At 43.2% G+C, this 21,154-nt stretch overlaps 1 protein-coding gene across 1 annotated transcript in view; it reads left to right on the top strand.

Moving 5' to 3' along the window:
* Positions 1-482: 482 nt before the first annotated feature.
* The window catches only part of GRAMD2B (GRAM domain containing 2B), a 62,107-nt gene continuing 41,435 nt past the window's right edge, over positions 483-21,154 (top strand). Inside the window, exon 1 of the mRNA XM_081213721.1 lies at positions 483-682. Within this exon, the coding sequence (XP_081069847.1) occupies positions 555-682 (128 nt within the window). The 5' untranslated portion in view covers positions 483-554. The remainder of the gene's footprint in view (positions 683-21,154) is intronic.

The raw sequence follows: 21,154 nt of genomic DNA, 5'->3' as shown, positions 1-21,154 counted from the left end.
CCCAGCCCTGTGCCAACCTTTGATACAACATGTACTTTGCTACTTAGCCTTGATCTCACCGAAATCAGCGGATTTAGCAGGGTTCAATGGGAGGCAGGATTTACCAGTGCTTAGAAACTTAACCCATTTCCAATACCCAGACTCAGTTTACTGCACCGATTTGGCAAACTGTGTTTAGCAATGCCGCTCAGTATAAAAGCGGGTTAATGAGCCATGTTGCGAGAGTACGGCTTTCAAATACTGCTTCATTTACCAAAGGAATATATGTTTAAATAGCTCAATTTCTTAGCCCCCTTAGTGGTATATTAGTATTACTAATACCCAGGTTTTAGTACTAAGTAAATAAGGCTGCCTTCAGACAGGTACACACAAGAGGCATGTGACATTGCTCAAATAAGTAACTTATTAACTCATAAAGAAAGCTCCTTCCTGAGCTAGGTTCAGCATAAAAATCGACGTCAAATATCAGCAAACACCTGTGCTGCGGAAGGATATGTTCAGGAACAGATGAGAAGCATTTATTCTTTTTCCAACGGCCATTTAATTTTGTTAAAATGGTTAAGAAGATGCACGATCTACAAGACTTGGATTTTCATTTGAAGCGACGGTCTCGCTCCCGCAAGTCAAGCGACGACCCTCCTCCCCTCAGCGCTACCGAGAGTACTGGTTCGGTGTTCATCAGGTATGTTTAAAAGATTCTTTCCGATCGTTCCATGAGTATTTTGACCTAATGGCTTATAATTATGACCTTACCGATGACACAATGGATTATTATCTACTGCTTCTAAGTGGGTCACTCAGTGTAGCTGATACATTTCTCCTGGGACGTTAATGAAGTTTCTGTTTTGCATCGAGGATCAGGTCCGGCCAAGCTCGGATTCTGTAAAGGCAGACCCCATAATTAAAATGTTTAGGGTCACTTTTGGGATAACCGAATAGAGGCAAGCATTTCTGGCAGACCCCATTTAATCTAATCCAGCAGTTTTAGAGAGTTCAGTCTCAGTTATGAGACGCAAAGTGGATTCACACAAGCTTCATTTTTTATTAATTTTCCCCCAAAAAAATTAAATGAACAGACATATAAACAAACAAACATAATTCTCCACCGAATTAAATCAAACTCAGTTACATTGTTAAGTGACTTCCTCGTGTCCCCCTGGTTGAATTTCAATGTATACCATTTTAACGGTTTTCCAAATCCAATATTCTTCAAAAATAAACTTAATCGCTTAACATCTTTCTTTTTTTCCAATTCAGCATTAAACATATTGATTCATCCCATTCCATATTTAAATCCTAAGCCTATCTGGTATTTACAAGTTTGTCCAATTAGTTTAACTTAACATATTTAACTAAATAGTATTTAAATTTCATCCATTTTTCCTGGTACTCCTCCTCCTTCTGGTCACGGACTCTTCCAGTCAGGTCAGCTAGCTCCGAAAAGTCCATCATCTTCATCTGCCAATCTTCCACCATTAGTACTTCTTGTGTTTTCCAATTCTTAGCTAATAAAATTTGAGCAGCAGTTGTGGCATACAAAAATAATTTAACATCTTTCTTGGGCAATTCCAGACCTGTTATTCCAAGAAGAAAGGCCTCTGGTTTCTTAATAAATGTATATTTCAACATTTTTTTTGAATTCATTATAAATCTTCTCCCAGAAGTCTTTCACCTTGGGGCAGGTCCACCACATATGATAGAAAGTACCTTCTTTTTCTTTACATTTCCCACACAAGCTTCATTTTCACTCCCATAGTAGATATGACGGAAATAGGGGTGCATGGAGAATTTGATCTTTATTCATTCCTACATGAAATGAACCAATCCACATCTCTCAGACTAATGTGCAGATGAGAAGCATGCTTTCAACTAGATTTTGTCATTTTCTGGCTGTTCTAACAGTTCTTGGGGCTTTAACTATATAAATAGTATGCATTTATATGTGCATTCTGGTTTCTTTTTAAAAAAAAATTGTATAATGTACATTTGCGTTGCCAAATTTCAAAAAGTGAAAATCCGGACACAAAGGTTGTTGATCTTTTTGAGTTGTTAAGCTTTTTTATTATTAAATTCACCCAAATCGACATTCCCAACGTGGGTAGCCATATGTCTGGATTTTCCTGGACATTTAACCATTTTTCTCCCAGACACTGTTTGCGAAGGCTGAATACTAGCTATGTCCGAGACGTTTGGCAACCCTAAGTAATGCAACCATGGAACAGAACTGAGTAAAATACATTAAAATGACAGTACAGTGGTACCTCGGGTTAAGTACTTAATTCGTTCCGGAGGTCCGTTCTTAACCTGAAACTGTTCTTAACCTGAAGCACCACTTTAGCTAATGGGGCCTCCCGCTGCCGCCACGCCACCGGAGCACGATTTCTGTTCTCATCCTGAAGCAAAGTTCTTACCCCGAGGTATTATTTCTGGGTTAGTGGACTATGTAACCTGAAGCATATGTAGCCTGAAGCGTATGTAACCCGAGGTACCACTGTAGTGGATTGGAAATAGGCAAATTATCCCATCTCTAGAGCTAATGTGGTCTAGCTCCCCAACCCACAGTACTGCCATAGCACACAAAAGGTGAGATGTGGACCGAAAGAATTTTTGATTTGGATATCCCAGGTTACCAGACACATTGGGGGTACCTTGCCCAAGCCCATCTCCTCACACCCTAAAAATGCTGGAGCTGGCACTTTCTAGTGCACTTTAAATCAACCTTGGGATGAGATCTAAGCCTACTGCACAGGTAGCAGGAATCAGTTTCACGGTTGCACCGTGAAGCTTCCACAAGCAAGAACTTTGGCATCCTTACATAATGCTATCAAACTGTTGATGAGACACTTTGATATTGCTGACGTCGCAAATGTGAGAAATTGTACAGAAGCAAATATTCCCTCTCCCCTCCCAAATTAGATGTCTCGTTCAAATCAGCTATTGAATATCAACAACTGCCAATAACGCTGAGAAATGCAATCATTTCTGTGTGCTTTGTGTTGAATCAGCAGCAGGCAATTAAGTCGAGCTAAATAAAATGGGCACCAGCTATCTTGATAGGGGCTGCAGCCACACAACATTTTATTCTAGAATCAATAGAAACTGAGTGCTTGCTTTCTTATATCATAGTCCACACAAAACCTAGTTCTATTGCATATTTTTGCTCTTGAAAAGTGTTTCGTAAAAAACTAGTTTCGCTGTGAAAATAAAAGCTCATTGCTTTATCCCATGGTGTGCCCCGTTGAAATGGGCACACCTGCCCATTGATGCTATAGGTGGGAATATACCAAGATCACAATCACCGCTTCCTTTCTCCACTTGGGGCATGTGTAAGGAGGAAAAGGCATGGATGACCTAATCATGGGAAGGGTTTCCAAATCCATATCAAGTAACCACACCTTGTGGACAGCAGGATCTAGAACGTCCTGATTCCCACCCTCAAACAAAAGACTTGGACTCACTGCTCAGGAAATCCTGATAGTTGTATCAAGGAAGTTAGCACATGACCTTTGCATCAGCTCAGGTTACAAGTTGAAGGCTCAAAAGATACCTTGGCAGAGGCTAGGATAGGTAGCTAAGCTTAAGCTTGAGCAAAAGAACCCCAATGTATGGCACACCCAGTGCTTTTTTCTGGGGGTACGCAGGGGTACGCATAGCCCTAAACATTTTGTGAATCTTTGTACTTTTGTCCATTTACTGTATTCATTTTTCCCGATTTGAACTATAAAATGGTGGTTTTCTTGAGTCAAAATGAGAGTACCCCTAAACTTTTTTTTAAAAAAAAGCACTGGACACAGCCCTCCCACTTGTTTTAAAATGCTTTTCCCAGTCACCACTTGAGCTATCTCCACCCTCACCTAAGAATCCTCCTCGCCCTTGGGCAGATGCTGCCATTCCTGTCTCATTTCGCTTGGCATCACCTCGGGCATATATTGAGGATGAGCATGAATAATGCTAGATTGATTAAAAAAAACACATTTTTATGCTACAGATGGGTTAGTGCGTACACAGCCTTAGACTCTGATCTGCTTGTGGTTTATTTAAAGTACAGTGGTACCTCTAGATACGAACGGGATCTGTTCCGGAGCCCCGTTCGCATCTAGAGGTAAACGTATCTAGCGACGGCACATCTGCACACGCACGCGTTGCTTTTCACCACTTCTGTGCATGCACGTGACATCATTTTGAGCGTCTGCGCATGCGCAAGTGGCGAAACCCGGAGGTAACGCGCTCCATTACTTCCGGGTTGCCGTGGAGCGCAACTCGAACACGCTCAACTCGAAGCGTATTTAACCCGAGGTATGACTGTACAGTGGACACTCGGGTTGCGAACGTGATCAGTGCGGGAAGCACATTTGCAACCCATCAGCGCTACATCTGCACATGCACAGGTTGCAATTCGGTGCTTCTGTGCATGCGCAAGCACCGAAACCTGGAAGTAACCCATTCCGGTACTTCCGGGTTCGGCGCGGTGTGCAACCCGGAATTGCACAACCCAAAGTGTCTGTAACCCGAGGTATGACTGTATTGTATGGCGTATTCTCTGTACCTATGGACAGCCAGCGTTCTCGAAGTACTTATGAAAGTGGATTGTGTAAAGTTTGCAACGCAGTGTTGTTTGGGCCTTCTGCCAGTCTTGGGACTATCACATCTCATCCTGAAGGGAATGAGATATATACCAGTCTACCTCCACCACTTAATGAATTTCCTTCTGTTACCCTGTACCCTCAAGTATAAAACGGTAACCTGGCTGTTGCCGTGAAAGCTGTTAACCTTGAAAAGGGGAATTGAATTTGTCCAAACCGCACTAGAAAAGCACGTTCAGCCATGTATTTCATTCTCTAGCAGTAACAATTTTAATTCTGCACACAGACAGCCAAGCTGAGCAGGTAATCAAAATAAAATAGAAAAACCCTGTCCTCTGATTCCTGGTAGATATCTTTGTTATGTTGCTTTCCACCCTAAACTACACGACACAGAGCTTACATATTAGTTAAGGGTGAACGCTTCCATACGGTCACTCTTTCTCTTCCTTCTCCTTCCCCAACTTCCAGCTGCTCAAAGTACTCTCAGAACGTCGTTTGCAATCCCACCTTGGGATGGAAAACCAATCCTATTAGAGTTGCGTAATAGCCAATCAAAACAGTGTGTTTGGCTCCCCTTTTCCCCTGCTAATCAATATATAGCATTTTTATCCTATACCTTTTCATCAAAAGACTTGGATTTCTCTGAATGCAGGCATACACATACACACACACAGACTCACACTAATTTGTTGATATTTGCTATAGCCCAACAATCCTGTTTTGTTATAGCAAATGCCTGACCTGCTCTGGATCCTATAACCAGTGCTCTTTTTCTAGAAAAAGAGGTGTTGGAACTCACCATGAACACCTCCCTCGTTCTCTTGGAATGGCACCTACTTGAGAGGTGCCGGAATTGAGTTTCGACAAGTTTTGGCTGGGAAAAAACCCTCCTGTAACAGATAGAGCAGGGGTCGGCAACCTCAAGCCCATGGGCCACAAGCGGCCCATGGGGGTTGTTTAACTGGCCCATGGACCCCCGCCGCCCGCTCAGGGACCCCCACCACCTGCTCGGTCAGCTCCCGTGCGTCGTGCTAAACCAGAGCAGAGCAGGGACCACCTTCCTCAGTGCTGGCAGGCTTCCCATTGGCTGCAGGAAGGTCCGGCAGCCAATGGGAAGCTGCGCACACCTCCTCTGCGCCAGAAGGAGCGCCATAAATAGCATTTGCGCATGCATGTGCGCTCTCTGGCCCATCGTGGCATCTGCGGGACCGTGAACCAGCCCAAGCCACAAAAACTTTGCCGACCCCTGGGATAGACAAATATAACTCTAGAAATCATTTAAATGTTGTTGTTGAGTCATTTAGTCGTGTCCGACTCTTCGTGACCCCATGGACCAGAGCATGCCAGGCACTTCTGTCTTCCACTGCCTCCCGCAGTTTGGTCAAACTCATGCTGGTAGCTTCGAGAACACTGTCCAACCATCTCGTCCTCTGTCGTCCCCTTCTCCTTGTGCCCTCCATCTTTCCCAACATCAGCGTCTTTTCCAGGGAGTCTTCTCTTCTCATGAGGTGGCCAAAGTATTGGAGCCTCAGCTTCAGGATCTGTCCTTCCAGTGAGCACTCAGGGCTGATTTCCTTCAGAATGGATAGGTTTGATCTTCTTGCAGTCCATGGGACTCTCAAGAGTCTCCTCCAGCACCATAATTCAAAAGCATCAATTCTTCGGCGATCAGCCTTCTTTATGGTCCAGCTCTCACTTCCATACATCACTACTGGGAAAACCATAGCTTTAACTATGCGGACCTTTGTCGGCAAGGTGATGTCTAGATCGTTTAACTATACAGATAATATTTGAAAACTATCCACATGGTACCACCAGACAGATACCCTTGGGAATCATCATGATTGTGACCTGAGAAAGATAGAAAGAAAAAGAGGCCATCAGGTTTCTTTCCTGGATTGTATTTTTACCTTCAACATCTAGCAGAGTTTACGTTGCTATTTTGGCCTTACCCAAAAGATGTTTCTAGCAAGGGTGCTATCATTTATACAAGTGCACATCTTGACATGTCTCCACGATGATGAAGTATCTGTGACTCGGGGATGGAGACGGAATCAATCTAAAATGACTGTGGTGCAGCAAGCAATATTTGTCTGGATCGTGCCCAGCTGACCTGTGTCCCAAATAATGAGACTTACTGTGCGAAAATCGATTCTGCTGCACTCTGATCTCATTTCAAGGGGGCTAATCGTGTTGGCTAGCGTTGCAGCAAACAGCCAACCATTCTGATCTATTTGCTTCATATGTTTATTTATATACTGCTCAGTACTGAAACAGCCTCTAAGCAGTTTACAAAAATAATGAATTCTTTCTCTTCCTCTGTATATACATATATATATTATACATGTACATGCACACAAACATCAATGAATCGAAAAAACAACAATACAAAACAATAAAATTCCTCAAAAAGTTAAAAAAAAACCAACCTGCGGCATATTTTGAAAACCTCTTAAGATTCTCCTGCTGGAAGAGGCATCTGAAGTAGTGTCCTCATCGCTCTGTATCAAGTATGTTCTCCCGTTTGGTTTTATTTGTATTTTAACATAGAAAGATTCCTTTTTTAAAAAAAAAAAAATTTCTAAAAATACTTTTGAAAAGTTGGAGACATCCCCGTCCAGTTTATAATCCTATTTTAAAGGTAAAGGTAAAGGTACCCCTGACCATTAGGTCCAGTCACGGACGACTCTGGGGTTGCGGCGCTCATCTCACTCTATAGGCCGAGGGAGCTGGCGTTTTTCCACAGACAGCTTCCGGGTCATGTGGCCAGCATGACTAAGCCGCTTCTGGCGAACCAGAGCAGCACATGGAAACGCCATTTACCTTCCCGCCAGAGCGGTACCTATTTATCTACTTGCACTTTGACGTGCTTTCGAACTGCTAGGTTGGCAGGAGCCAGGACCGAACAACGGGAGCTCACCCCGTTGCAGGGATTCGAACCATTGACCTTCTGATCGGCAAGCCCTAGGCTCTGTGGTAGAGACCCGCGTCCCTATCCTATTTTAGAATACTGCAAAGGATGATTTTTGTAGATTTATATGTGCTTCCTGAAACGGTTGGTTTGTCTCTACGGTAGGATAAGCTTTAGTTGCTGGAATTTATTCAGTGCATGGATTGGCTGTAGCAAGCAGGGCTTTGCAATGTGACCCCACGACCCCCTTGGGCATCCTTACAACATGATTCTCAGACCTAGGTTCCAACCCCCATTCAGTGACGAAAATCACGGGGTGACCTTGGGTCAGTCATTCTCTCTCAGCCACTCCTACATCACGGGACTTATTGTGACCATAAAATGGGATGGTGCTGCGTTGAACTCCTTCGAGGAAAGGTGGGCTGTAAATGGAGTAAGTGAATGAATAACGTGATCTGCCAATATATAGTATGTGATGCTGTTTCATAAATTCATCTTGCTACACATATGCCAATTACTCATGCTGCAGGAAACCAGAGCCAGTCATGGATTTTCTCAGGATCTTACAGTACAGAGAAAACAATGCCCATATCTATCTATGGTATTAAGTGCATGAACAGGCACACCCTAAATGTTCAATGCATTCTGCTGAAGCTACAGGCTTTTTTTAGTTTTAGTTTTAGGTGTGATGCCCTTTCCTCTTATTTTTATACTGTATTACCTGTGGGCAGTCACATCCATTCTTTGAAGCGTAGCTGATTAAGAGTTTGGTTTTCTCAGTTACTCAGAAGCACCGCTAAAAAAATAATATTATATCCTTCTTGCTATGCAAGTGGTTACTCCTCACAACTGTATTCGCAAATCTTTGATCTTTTAAGTAATTTAATGAGAGGATTTCAGGCTGGCCAAAATCCATACCATTGTCAGCTATGCGACAGGCAAATGATCCGAGGCAGTAATTAGATAAACAGCTGAAAACTGACAATCGGGAGCCAATGAGGGAAGAGAAAGGTATTCATTTCTCATATATATTTGATTAGTGCTGCTGAAGAGATATGAGTGGTGATGGTGAATAAGGTTAAGACTCCTCCAGCTCTCCTCCTGTAGTATTCTTGGTATTCAAATACCGCATATATCTAACTAATGTCTCCTCAGTCATACGTATCAGTTCCTCTTCTCTAGAATCCATGAGTAATGCCTGTGCATTTTCTAGGCCAAAAGCCTAGATGCTGACATGTCAAGCCTTGCTCCTACTTCCAAAGGGAACATTGCTCTCCCTTTGCGCATGCCTTTAAGTAGCTTTTTTTCCCCCAACCTGGTGCATTCATGATATTTTGGACTACAACTCCCATCAACCTCTGCCAGCATGGCCAATAGTTAGGGTGATGGGCATTGTAGTCCAATAACATCTGGAGGGCGCCAGGTAGAGAAAGTCTGCTTGAAAGAAGAGGGTGCGCATTCTTCTGCCCAGTTCCATTATCATTACCATGGGAGTATCCCACATAGCGGGTGGCGCTGTGGGTTACAGAGCCTAGGACTTGCCGATCAGAAGGCCGGTGGTTCAAATCCCCGCGACGGGGTGAGCTCCCGTTGCTCGGTCCCTGCTCCTGCCAACCTAGCAGTTCGAAAGATGTCAAAGTGCAAGTAGATAAATAGGTACCGTTCCAGCGGGAAGGTAAATGGCGTTTCCTTGCACTGCTCTGGTTCACCAGAAGTGGCTTAGTCACGCTGTCCACATGACCCGGAAGCTGTACGCCGGCTCCCTCGGCCAATAAAGCGAGATGAGCGCTGCAACCCCAGAGTCAGCCATGACTGGACCTAATGGTCAGGGGTCCCTTTAGCTATCCCACATAAGGAAAGGAGATAGGAAAGGAGGGTGCGGGGACTTCACAGATGACAGTATAAAGAACATAAATTGCAGGTAAGCAAACTGTCCTTCCCCCCTCTGGGTGTTCATTTTTCTGGGCAGGCAAAACTGGGTGATCTGGAATGCCTAAGGAGCAGAGCAGTTTATGGATGACAGCCCTATCAAGAAGAGCATTTGTCTATGCGTTTCAGTCCAATGCACAGTGTTTCACAGATTTAGATAGATTTGATCAAGCAGCCTTCCTCCAGAGCTCCATGACTAGGACTGTTCTGGAGAAGGTAAAGTAAATGTTTCATGGTTGTTAATGGAATGTCCTCCAACGAGGCAAGGAGAGGTTGTTCTGCCAACTCACAGCATGTGATAGTGGAAACAATCCAGTGGGAGGGAAGTCACTGAGGAGAAGTCATTCAGGAGAAGTGTGATGAACCTTTTATGGCTCACCATAACAAATCAATAGGGTTTTCCCCTGTCATTGGAACGGTTCCATCCTGTCATAAGGCCCGGAGCCTAGGGTCTGGAGAGCATGTTGATTATTAGAGCCAGGCAGGAGAATTGGAAGGAGAAGACTAAATGAAAAATAGAGATGATTTTAGAAACAGTGAACTAGATGTCAAAACGCTTTTCCCTGGTAGATGCAGCGCTATGGTGAGTAAGAGAGTCTGAAGCATAGGTCACATGCCCTCCTGGGAAAGGTGTTAGGTATGGGCAACACTAACTTGAAAGAAAGGAGACAAAGGTTGCAGGTAGACAGAGGTTCAAAGTGTTTCCATATCAATTGGATAAGAACTAAGGACTAACTCCAAAGCAGACCCGAGCCTATTACAGGGGACCTCAGGTTGCCAGGGCCTTTAAAGAAGCATTTAACAAATGGGTGCACAAACACACTGTGTCTTTCCCAAGGAGGCCAGAATGCAAAACCCCCCCAAAAACCCAACACTACTAAAGAGGGCAGGAGAGAAGAATACAAAGACTTCCAGTGTGTACAATGTGAACATTCCCTCCAACATATCCAAGCCAAAAACTAGGACTCGCATCTTCTGGGTTGCACCCCTGCTCAAGTCATGTGATCCCCATGAGAGTATGGAGCCCCAAAAATTGGGGGGGCGCAGTGCTGTCACACATGAGCACAAAACCCCAAAATTGGATGGCCTGATTTAAGGGGTATCTGGCTCTTGAGGGGTATGATAGTCTAGGACAGAATTCAGTCAATGTGATGGGACCTGGCAAACAAATGAGAATGGGCTCCATCACAAAACATAGGATTTTCCTGCTGAAGGCTTCCTGGTATGAAGGCTGTCCATCAGAAGATTCCACTAGGACTAGATCAGGGATGGGTAACCTCAGGCCTGGGGGCCAAATGCGATCTTCCACGCTTCTGTATCTGGCCCTCAGGAACCTCCAACGCCATACCTCTTCCCAAGTTACATCATCTCTACCCAGGCTATTCCCCTCACTGGTTTTGTGCCCTCCTTTTGCCTGGTTGGAATGTGTCCTTGAGTTCTGATAATGGCTTTTATTTGCCTGGATGAAGGATCTTGCTGTTCTAGCTTCTGGTTTAGCCCCTCAGTCCCTTCCTCCACCTCCTGGAAAAGCCCCCAAGAGCCGCACGGAGCGTGTGTGTGGCTCTTGGGGGCTTTTCCCCAAGTCAGTGATGGGCTGCCCTTCTCCCTCCTCAGGGAAATGCCTGCAAGCGCCGCACACACGTTCCACACAGCTCATGAAAGGGAGCGCTGAGCAGAGCCTGGGATGCATACAGGCTCTGCTCAGCGCTCCCTTTAAAGAATTTTTTTTTCTTGCATACCCCCTCTAAATACTAGGTGCGTTTTATGGTCGGGTGCGTCTTGTGGAGTGAAAAATGTGGTGCATAGAAGGTAGAAGAATTGCTAGGTGAAGGAGAACCATGACTGGCATTGTCATATATGGGGAAAACATATGTGGAGAGGTCTTCTTATGGAACCAGTTGGCATCCCCCTAAACAGCCTTTTGGGTTGCGGTTGGCTATTATGGTTTGCTTCTTAGAAACAGTTTGTAATAAACTAATAACAACTGTGAAATGTTAAAGTCAGAATTTGTCACCAGCAGCTGTGTTATATCTCCCTCGGGCTCCAGGAATATAAACAGAACAGAAAGGCGATCTTCAGAATAGGAGACAAACCTAGTTCTGTGACCAAACATTGCAATATCCTGTTTGTGTGTATCTATTTGAAAACATGTGCACTTGAAGTTAGAAATGCATGGCAAAAAATTTCTTTAAGATCCATTTGAAAACCATGCCCGAGAACCAGTGTTCAGCCTGCCAGAGGTGGTGGTGGTGGCTCGGCTTGTGTTTCTGGAACAGTCTGTACCCCATGTGGCACAGAAAATCACTTTCGCAGCTGCAACTTTCAAAGGTTGTCTGTGTGATGCAGCACAGAAATCTGCTGTTCAATGAAAAAAAGGATGGAGAATCTCACCAGATGTGTCCCGAGTCCTTGATGTGCCTAAAGCAGCTCTTTCGGATCCTGGCAAAGAAACAGGACCCCAATTAAACTGATCAAGACCTTTCAAGATGATGCCCTTTTTTGTTCATTCATTGTGCAGTGGTTTTTTCAAATGCAGCATGGGATAAACGCCATTCCTGAAGGCAACACTTGCAGTGCAGCAAAATCACATTTCTCCAGCACTGTATGCTGCGGTTCTGACTTCAGAAAGTTTGTTAGAACATATCCACAGCAGGAGGAAGAAGAAACGCACTACAAAATTAGGTACAAATTTACAGAAATGATACCTGGCATTTTATAGCCCTGTAACTTGCCTTAAATTATTCCTCATACTGTAGATGTCTACAGTGGAGCTGGTCCCTCCCTTGATGAACCATAACCTCTAGATTTCACATTTGAAATACAATAGATTTCTAGCATTTATTTTTGATGGAAAAGTTAACAGAAACGGTACATGAAAGAAAACAATGTGAGAAACTACGTAACTTTCACATAACGTGGTCCTCCTTTATTACATATGCATCAAAGACAGAACATGCCTTTAAACCACCTAAGACACATGGGAGCATGTGGAATGATATTTTTTAAACCAGCAACTGTAGAAATAATTTTTTATTTGATTATATTACTAATGTAATTACCTGGACGTAGTTGGGGCTGGGGGTTTTTTAGGGGTTAGGGGAAAACTGTATTTGATTGCTTGTATTTGATTATATGTTGTTCTTATATTCAACTAATAAAATATTCAAAAAAGAAAAGAAAAAGAAATTAGCCTGCTCCCCCTTTTGTTTTGTTTTTAATCTCCCCCTCCCCAAAACATCCTTGCAGAAGTCCTTGCTATTCCTTAAGGCACAAACCATCTATCAAAGACTGACTTGATAATTCTGCCCTGTCTGATTTGAATATAAAATGCCAATTTATCCGTGTACATAACACCCTATAAATATTGGCTTTCCGCTGTGTGGCCTCACCACCAGCTCCCTCCCTCTGGTATGCACAAAGCACTTAGGGAAGAAGCAGATTTGACGGCAGTCTCACAAAGATAAGAAAGAGTGGGAGCCTCTGCTGCTTAACATTCTCCAAAGTGCTGTGTGAATGATAGAAATTCCTGTTGCTAACTCTCTGCATATGTTGGAAGGCTTCGGGGAGAAGCAGGACTTTGTGCCAATCTAACATTCTCCAAAGTTCAGAGCAGATGGGTTAAGGCCTCAAGATCCGAAATTATGCAGGATTTCAGAACGGCCATGAAAAATATGAAGAACGGATCTCAGTACAACAAGTAAAAAAAATTTAAAATGTAACAATGGTAGATTTGTTCAAGCGGGTACTGTTCAGCCCTGTATGTAGCATTGCTATATTCTATTCTAAATCATGGCTACAATGTCATGCTAAGTGGGCGAGATGCAATTTTGTTAATCATCTAGATGGGCCGTTTAGGGTGTGGATTGCTCGACTGAATAGGGGCTTCCAATTGTGCTGCATTGGCTTTTCACAGAGATGTTTTCCCTGCATCCATAATACATAGGCTATTAAGACTACATAATAATACAGCTACGATTGAGCTGCGTAGTTGCGTAACAAGATCTTGCCGCAGAATAAAAGCTCACAGTTTGAGAAGATTTTCCATCTGCATTGGCAACTGCTCAGTTTCCTATTTATCTTTTGTAAGACTCTGCGGGTTTGAAACTTAAGGCCCCTTTAAAACATTAATTTTTTAATGGCCGTTGAATGGGGAGTAGTTTGTTGACTTCACTCCTCAAAAATCTGGAGCCCCGTGTAAGAATCCATCTTGTCCAAATTTGCACAGGTTCCAATCCATGGATTCTCCAAGTGGTGGCATTGCATATAAAGCTGCCAGGTTCAGCCTTTAAGATAGGGTTACAAGACGTCCCCGTTTCCCAGGGACAGTCCCCGGATTTACGAATAAGTCCCCAGACAAATTCCATCCCCGGAATGTCCCCGGATTTCATCTAATGTCCCCGGGAAATGCAACCTATCGGAGCAGCCTCCCAACTTCTGAGAAGGGAGGCTTCACGCTGCCTATCAGAGCTTGCGTGCAAGCAGGAGGGGGCAGGGATCTCTCAGTTAGCCAACGGGAAGCCTCCCTTCCTAGCTGAGGGATCCCCGCCCCCTCCTGCTTTCACTCAAGTAGGAATGGGATTGGGGCTGCTCTGATGGGAAGGGAGGCATCGTGCTGCCCAAGCCTCGCCCCTGCCACCGCTCTTGGCCCTCCTTCTCCACCTTCTCCACCTTCCATGCCTGACCCACCGCGCACCGCTTCCCCACCACCACCACCACCAAAGAACCAACAACTCATGGGCTGCCCAGGCTCATGGAGAAAGGAGATAGAAGCCTCAAAGGGGAAATGTGGCAGTTGAGGTCAAGGCGGCAGCCGCCCCTCTGCCACCGCCATTGCTGCAGCATCAACGTCCGAACATGTAGTATTTATTTGTTTGTTTGTTTGTTATTTAAAGTGTTGCCAGATTCATTGGAAAAAATCTAGTAACCTTACTCTAAGAGGACTTCTGTTGTCTTTACGAGTTGCACAGAGGGAAGGGAGAATGTCACCAAGTATAGCTTCTCTCTTTGTTGCCACAGGAGCAAGGAAATCTGCACCTGGCTGAATTGTCTCTTCTGTACATCTCTTAAAGAATCACCCTCAGGATCTGGGCCTTGCAGTTTCCACTTCAATTCTGCATGTCCTGTGCCTGTTTTGCAGTACCTGCAGAGGACCAGTGCAAATGGAAATGCTTCGCATCCATAACTCTGGATATGAAACTGAGAACAGGCTGTGGGATTGCACGCTTGTTTCCCACTCTCCTTTGAAGTCTTTTCAGTTAATTTAGAGACCTGATTAGCCCTAATCCATTATTAACACCAACAGGGACATCAATGCCCTATCCAGCATTCATAGTGTTACTGGCCACCCAATTGCTGCTGGGCAGTAGCAGGATTCCAGGGGTCTTGGCACTTAACCAGGGTTTGTGTTTCTTGCGGAAAATGAGGCACAGTGGAGACTCGAGTCTTTGTGAAATGTAGTTTATTTTACACTATTTAGAACCTGAATCTTGACACACACTTCACAACATTTACATCTCCAGAGGGGCTTGTCCTTTCCGGCAGGGCAACACTGGATCGAAAGGCATCCTAAGCGCCATCGCCATATCGCTCTGGAACAGCCTGCTCCAACCAGCCAGCATTTCTGCCACCCTTCAGTCTCTGCATGGAGTTCTTCCTGCTCCTTCTTCCCAGAAAATCCCTGCTCCCCAAACCTCTGTTGTAAAAGGACACCTTCTTTTCCTGGGGTGGTATCATGCCCCTTCTGACCCTGACAACCTGTCCCTCTCAATTCTTCTGTTTCTGTCCAGTTCTCAGCTGCGGGAAGAACGGCGCCTGCATGATCAATCATTCTTAATGGCCCGGTACTTACGTTTTTCTTGTGTTTTTCATAAGGGCATCGCTATCAGCAATCTCCTGAACAGGAGAACTGGTTCAGCCTGTATTTTTCACTGGCCTGGCATCTTCCCTTCATATTCCAAAAAGCAGCTAAATGCTATCCTAGCTGGATTAACTCAGTTGGTAGAGGACCAGACTCTTAAATCTCTGGGTTTTGACCCCCATGTTGGGCAAAATATTCCTGCGGTCCCTTCCAACTTGACAATTCTATGGTTCTATGACCCTTTATTAAACTTAGATACAGTGGTATCTCGGGTTACATACACTTCAGGTTACATATGCTTCAGGTTACAGACTCCGCTAACCCGGAAATAGTGCTTCAGGTTAAGAACTTTGCTTCAGGATGAGAACAGAAATCATGCTTTGGCAGTGCGGCAGCAGCAGGAGGCCCCATTAGCTAAAGTGGTGCTTCAGGTTAAGAACAGTTTCAGGTTAAGAACGGACCTCCGGAACGAATTAAGTACTTAACCTGAGGTACCACTGTATATGGAGAGTCTACCCCCCCCCCAATTCATGACAATGCAAATGTATGAGAACTCAAACCATAGAGCGAGCACAGGAAAATAGCCAAGGGGGTACAGGCCCTCCCTAAATCAATAAAAAATACATAGACTAACTGAGGCTTTGTGCCCCCCCCCAACAAAATCCTGGCTATGCCCATTCTCCTCCTGTCCAAAAAAGGGGGGCATCAGGCTTATGTCGCCAATGAGCAAGACACAAAGAGGAAGAGTCTCAGCATGTCAGATGAATGGGCTTAGACTCTCCCTTCACACCTTTTGTCGTCTGTAGTGGAAGCTCATACTTTGTGCAGGAATAAGCACATGTCCTGATGCCTTCCAGACATTGTGGGATACAAACCACATCAGCACCAGCAAGCATGCCCATTCCATAGCCCATTCCTGAGCAACGGCCTCTGGTTAATGAATGAGAAACAGTCCAAAATTGATTGGGCCTGCAGTAATATCCAAATGAGCCAAGAATCTTCCATGCTACACAGAGTATGGATACCCAAAGAGCATTTGAGAAGGAGCTCTCTAAGGACCGATAGCCGCTTTTGCAATCTGCATGATCTTTCTGCTTTTGTCGTTCATAGGGATTTAGTCTTTGCATATTCCCAACAAGCAAAGAACAAATTAATTATGCATTTTCACAGATTGTGTATTTTCACCAGCTTTGGTTATTTGTATAGAAGGGTAGCAAACATAGTGTACTCCAGATGCAGCCATCGTTCCAGACTCTTGGCCAGACCGACTGAGCCTAATGGGACTTGGAATCCAACAACATTTGCATAGCACCATGCCAGACCCTCTAAGTGTCCATGTTTTCCAAGGAAAGTCCCAGATTTACAGAAGCCGTCCCAGTTTCTGATTTGATTCTGGAATGTTCTGCTTTTCCTCATGACTTTCCTATTTTCATCAGAGAAATGTTGGAGGGTATGGTAGGGTGTCCCTGTTTTCATTGGAGCAATGTTGGAGGGTATGGAATTATGCAACCCCTGATCTGAGGAGATAAGTAACTACACAACCTTTAGAGGACATCTGAAAGCAGCCCTGGTATTCAGAATTTTTTTAATGTTTAATGTTTTTATATAAGTTGGAAGCCACCCAGAGTGACTGGGGCAACCCAGTCAGATGGGTGGGGTAGAAATAATAAAATGATTGTCATTATTATTCTGGGATAGGGTGTCCCTATTTTCATCAGAGAAATGTTGGAGTATGTCACGCCGACTACCCGTGCTGTATACTACACTACACAATAGCTGCCTGCAGCCTCTGTTTGTCAGAGAGCACTGCAAGGACTGTTAATATATTACTTGCAATGCTTAGCTTCCTAAGGGAAGAGAGGTATTTGGATGGACTTCATGTGAGTTCAATGAATCCATATACATACACAATAGAGATAAAGCAGGGTTAGCTAATCTGTTTTATTGGACCAATAGTACAATTGTGCAGACTATTAAGTTTCAAAGTTCTTTGCAGGACCATAGTGGACAAAGCAAATACACTAAGAATTAAACTATTCTGATAGGCCCAGGGCAAAGACTCTTTTATGCATCTGTGCTCTGGTTTATTGACTTGGAATCATAAGGCACCAGGTCTGAGCCCGCGTGCAAAGTAAAAGTTGTTTCCTGTAACAAATAGGATAATTTTGCTAATGCAATGTGCTAGGGGTAAGGGCATCTTGACCAGGGCTTGTAACAGTCAGACACCAAAACGTTGTCTTCTGTGTCATCAGCACTGTCTTCTGACTGCAAGCTTTGCAGGCTGAATGTTGGCTTCAAGAGGCCATCTAGGTTTCAGTAGCTGCCTTCCTTAATGTCCAGTCAGTTGACGCCATGGGATAGGAAGAGCTCAGTTGGGTTTGTTTCGTAGATACGGAATGGCCCAGTTTCCCAGCTCTCCTATGAAGCTCAGAGGGGTTTCCAAGCGAAACTCTCTATAGGCACTCAGTCTGAATGTGCAAAGGGGAAAGGCACAGGGTAAACTCTTCCCCTCAATGATGCTATGCACCAGGTACACCCCTGACCAATGCATAATCAACTTTAGAATGAAGGGAGCTGCTTCACCTGCACATTAGGGCTGGGCAATATATTGATATATCATCCCAAACAGGTTCAAAGTCCGTATCATGATATCGTTTTCATAATTTCTGACCTGGCAATATATTGCAAATCATGATGTGTGTTAGGGCTGGGCGATATATCATCCCAAACTGGTTCGAAGTCCATATTTCATACTTTTTTACCTGGCCTATATTGCAAATTAGGGTGGGTAGGTGTTATGCCACAGTGTTAAAAACCAGCGCTACTGCACACAGGGTTTCCTCACTGTTGAAGGTTCCCATTCCCATGTTGGAAACTCCATGTGCCAATTAGCATCAGCTGGGAAGGGCATTCAAGTGCATCACTGAGGGTGAAGGGCTGATGGTTCCCACTTGCCATTTCACATATTCAGCTGAATGCACAAAGAGTGCTTAAGAGCTAAGTGTATTATTAGTATTAGAATTAGAATTTGTAAACCGCCCTATACCCAGAGGTCTCAGGACAGTTCACAGAACAAAATTAAAATATAAAACCACAAAATACATAATCAAAATGAGAATAACACCCCAAGTGTATAGAACTGCAACTATACAGCGAAGCAGAATAAAGCAAATCAGAATGAAGCGAAGTTGTTTTAAGTCCTTCAACGTAAACCCAGCTGAGAGCAGCAGAACTTGAGGAATGTATTATCACAGAACAAGGAGACCCTGTCCCCTCCAGGGATGGCTCTCGTTTTACTGTCATCAAAGAACAATTTGTGAAGGAGGAGAATAACAATGTGACATCACAATCCGAAAGGCCGGATGGTGGAGAAGAATGAACATTTCCCCTGTCCATTGCAACCATAGCACAAAAAAAGTATTTTGGAGACTCATGCATGCTAAGTGAAAGACCGTTATTATACTGTAGTTGCTCAATGTATGTAGGTGAAATAAATTTTATTGCAAGACAGGGACAATAAATAAATAAATAAATAAATAAATAAATAAATAAATAAATAAATAAATAAATAAATGTAACAGGAATATGTAAGAGTATGTTCTGACACATTATAAGCCACATACAAGGAGAACAAGAAAAACGAGCCACAGGAAATTGCACATTAGGATATGCGTGACTCTGCAATGGATTCAGTGAAGTTACATAAGTGTTTTAAGGAACTTCAAGTGTTTAATGAGTCATTCACAAGCAACAGTATATTCACCTGCCAGCTGGATTTGGGTGCTGGTTCCTTTAAATTTATTTTTATTTTTACATTAATTCAATACCATTTTAATACTGTATGTTAATACCGGTACATCATGGGAACCTCTTGAGTCAGTCAGTAAGATGCCAGCTTTAGAAATAAATAAATGAAATATTGTTGAAAAGTTGGCAATCCTCTTAACCCTTATTTTTGGATGTGGGAGCGTTCCCAAATTGTTTAATCTTTAATAAAACAGACTAGGGGCTCAGCTACATCAGTAAAAAAACAACAACAAAAACCAGCACTTTGAATGTGTTATAAACATACAAAACCAGATGGCATCGGAGAGCAAAGAATGTTTCTTTGCAACTTTACATAGAATTTTTTCCCCTTTTGTCATAACAATTTAATTTCTGATTTATTTATGGTTCTTTTTCCCCTGTGTGTATGGGATGAGGAGAAATTGCTGAAAAATTCTTTTCAGCATATGTCAGTGCTTCATTAATTCAGTGAACAAAGTCAGTTAACTTGATGATACAATACAGTTCTACCTTGGGATAAGAACTTAATTTGTTCTGGAGGTCCGTTCTTAACCTGAAACTGTTCTTAACCTGAGGTACCACTTTAGCTAATGGGGCCTCCCACTGCCACCGCGCAGCCACTGTGCAATTTATGTTCTCATCCTGAAGCAAAGTTCTTAACCCGAAGTACTATTTCTGGGTTAGCGGAGTCTGTAACCTGAAGCGTCTGTAACCTGAAGCATCTGTAACCCAAGGTACCACTGTAATGCAAATAGAGTACTGGGGATTCTGCTTCCTGTTTGTCGCTGCTGGCACAATCTCAAGATTAAAATGATTTGCCAGGTTTTACCAAAGATTAATACAATCACAGTGTCTAAGGCCGCAGTCCTATAGTCACCTTCCTGGGAGCACGTCTCATTCAATGGACATGTCGCGGAGCATAATTTTGTCATCGTTACTCACACTTTCACATGTGTTCAGCCATAAGTCCATTCCATTCTATGCCCACATTTGTCTGCAAATTTTTAAATTGCTTTAGCTTTTAAACATCTGCTGAAAAATTTTATATTCCGCCAAGCTTATCCAGGCAATAAAGAATAAATCTCTCCACAATGGTTAATCAATGTCTGTTTTTAACTTTTTAATATGGTTTTACAATGTGGTTTTAAGTATTCTTGTCGTAAGACACTTTTTATGAAATAGTGGTCTATAAATATTTTAATAAATAAAATATTAACAATAATTTGTATTTACATATGTATCAAATATGACTTTCCAAACAAATTTTTACATATTTCAGAATATATTTTATCCCAAAACAGACATTTTAAAAGTTGTTTTCATAATGTTTTGGGCGAAGAACTATTGCAGTAGAAGTAACCCGCAACTTAAGCGCATTTAACTTGTGCACATTCAGCTTTACAGTCTTGGCAAAAAAAGGGAAGAAAATCAAAAAGGAAAAAAGACTTTAGCAATCCCACCCACCATTGAGATCAATGTGTTTTGACAATACCTGGTTTTGGCTTTATGCACTATCCCCGGAACATAACCCCAGCATAAGTCGAGAGTCACCTGTATTCATGAAAAGTCTGATGGATAACTATTTTTCAGTTCATACATTAGCTGAGGAGGTTGGGGACTGGGTCAGTTCAATTTGCAATATATGAATTCCTCAAGCATCCTCAAACTGGTGTTGTGGAAGCTATGCAACCTGGTGTTATTGAAGCAACTGAAGGTAATATAATCCAGGAAACAGTAGCATGATCAGATATGACATTCATCAAGGAGTGGAGTGGGGCTGGGGACCAGAAAATGCAACCTTGTGGATTCCTTAAGAAAAGACACAAGGGCCCGTATTTTGATTTCTGATAGGGCTCTTAAAAGCTTCCTGGTGCACAAGCAGTTAGTGAGTCAAGCTTTTTCTGGCATAGAGATGATTTTTTAAAAGGAGAAATTCACCTGTTTAAAAAGCGTTTGGTTCTGCAGCAGTTGTTAGAGAGGCAAAATGCAGGGGAGAAATGGACCTATAATGAAACCAGGCTAATGACACTTAACCTGAGAGCAACATCAATACACATGCTTCTGTTGACATTGTGTCATTCAAGCCAA

This window comes from Podarcis bocagei (genome assembly GCF_964188305.1).
Source record: "Podarcis bocagei genome assembly, chromosome: 11".
In the NCBI taxonomy this organism is placed as follows: domain Eukaryota; kingdom Metazoa; phylum Chordata; class Lepidosauria; order Squamata; family Lacertidae; genus Podarcis; species Podarcis bocagei.
This window is presented reverse-complemented; position numbering and strand designations above follow the sequence as displayed.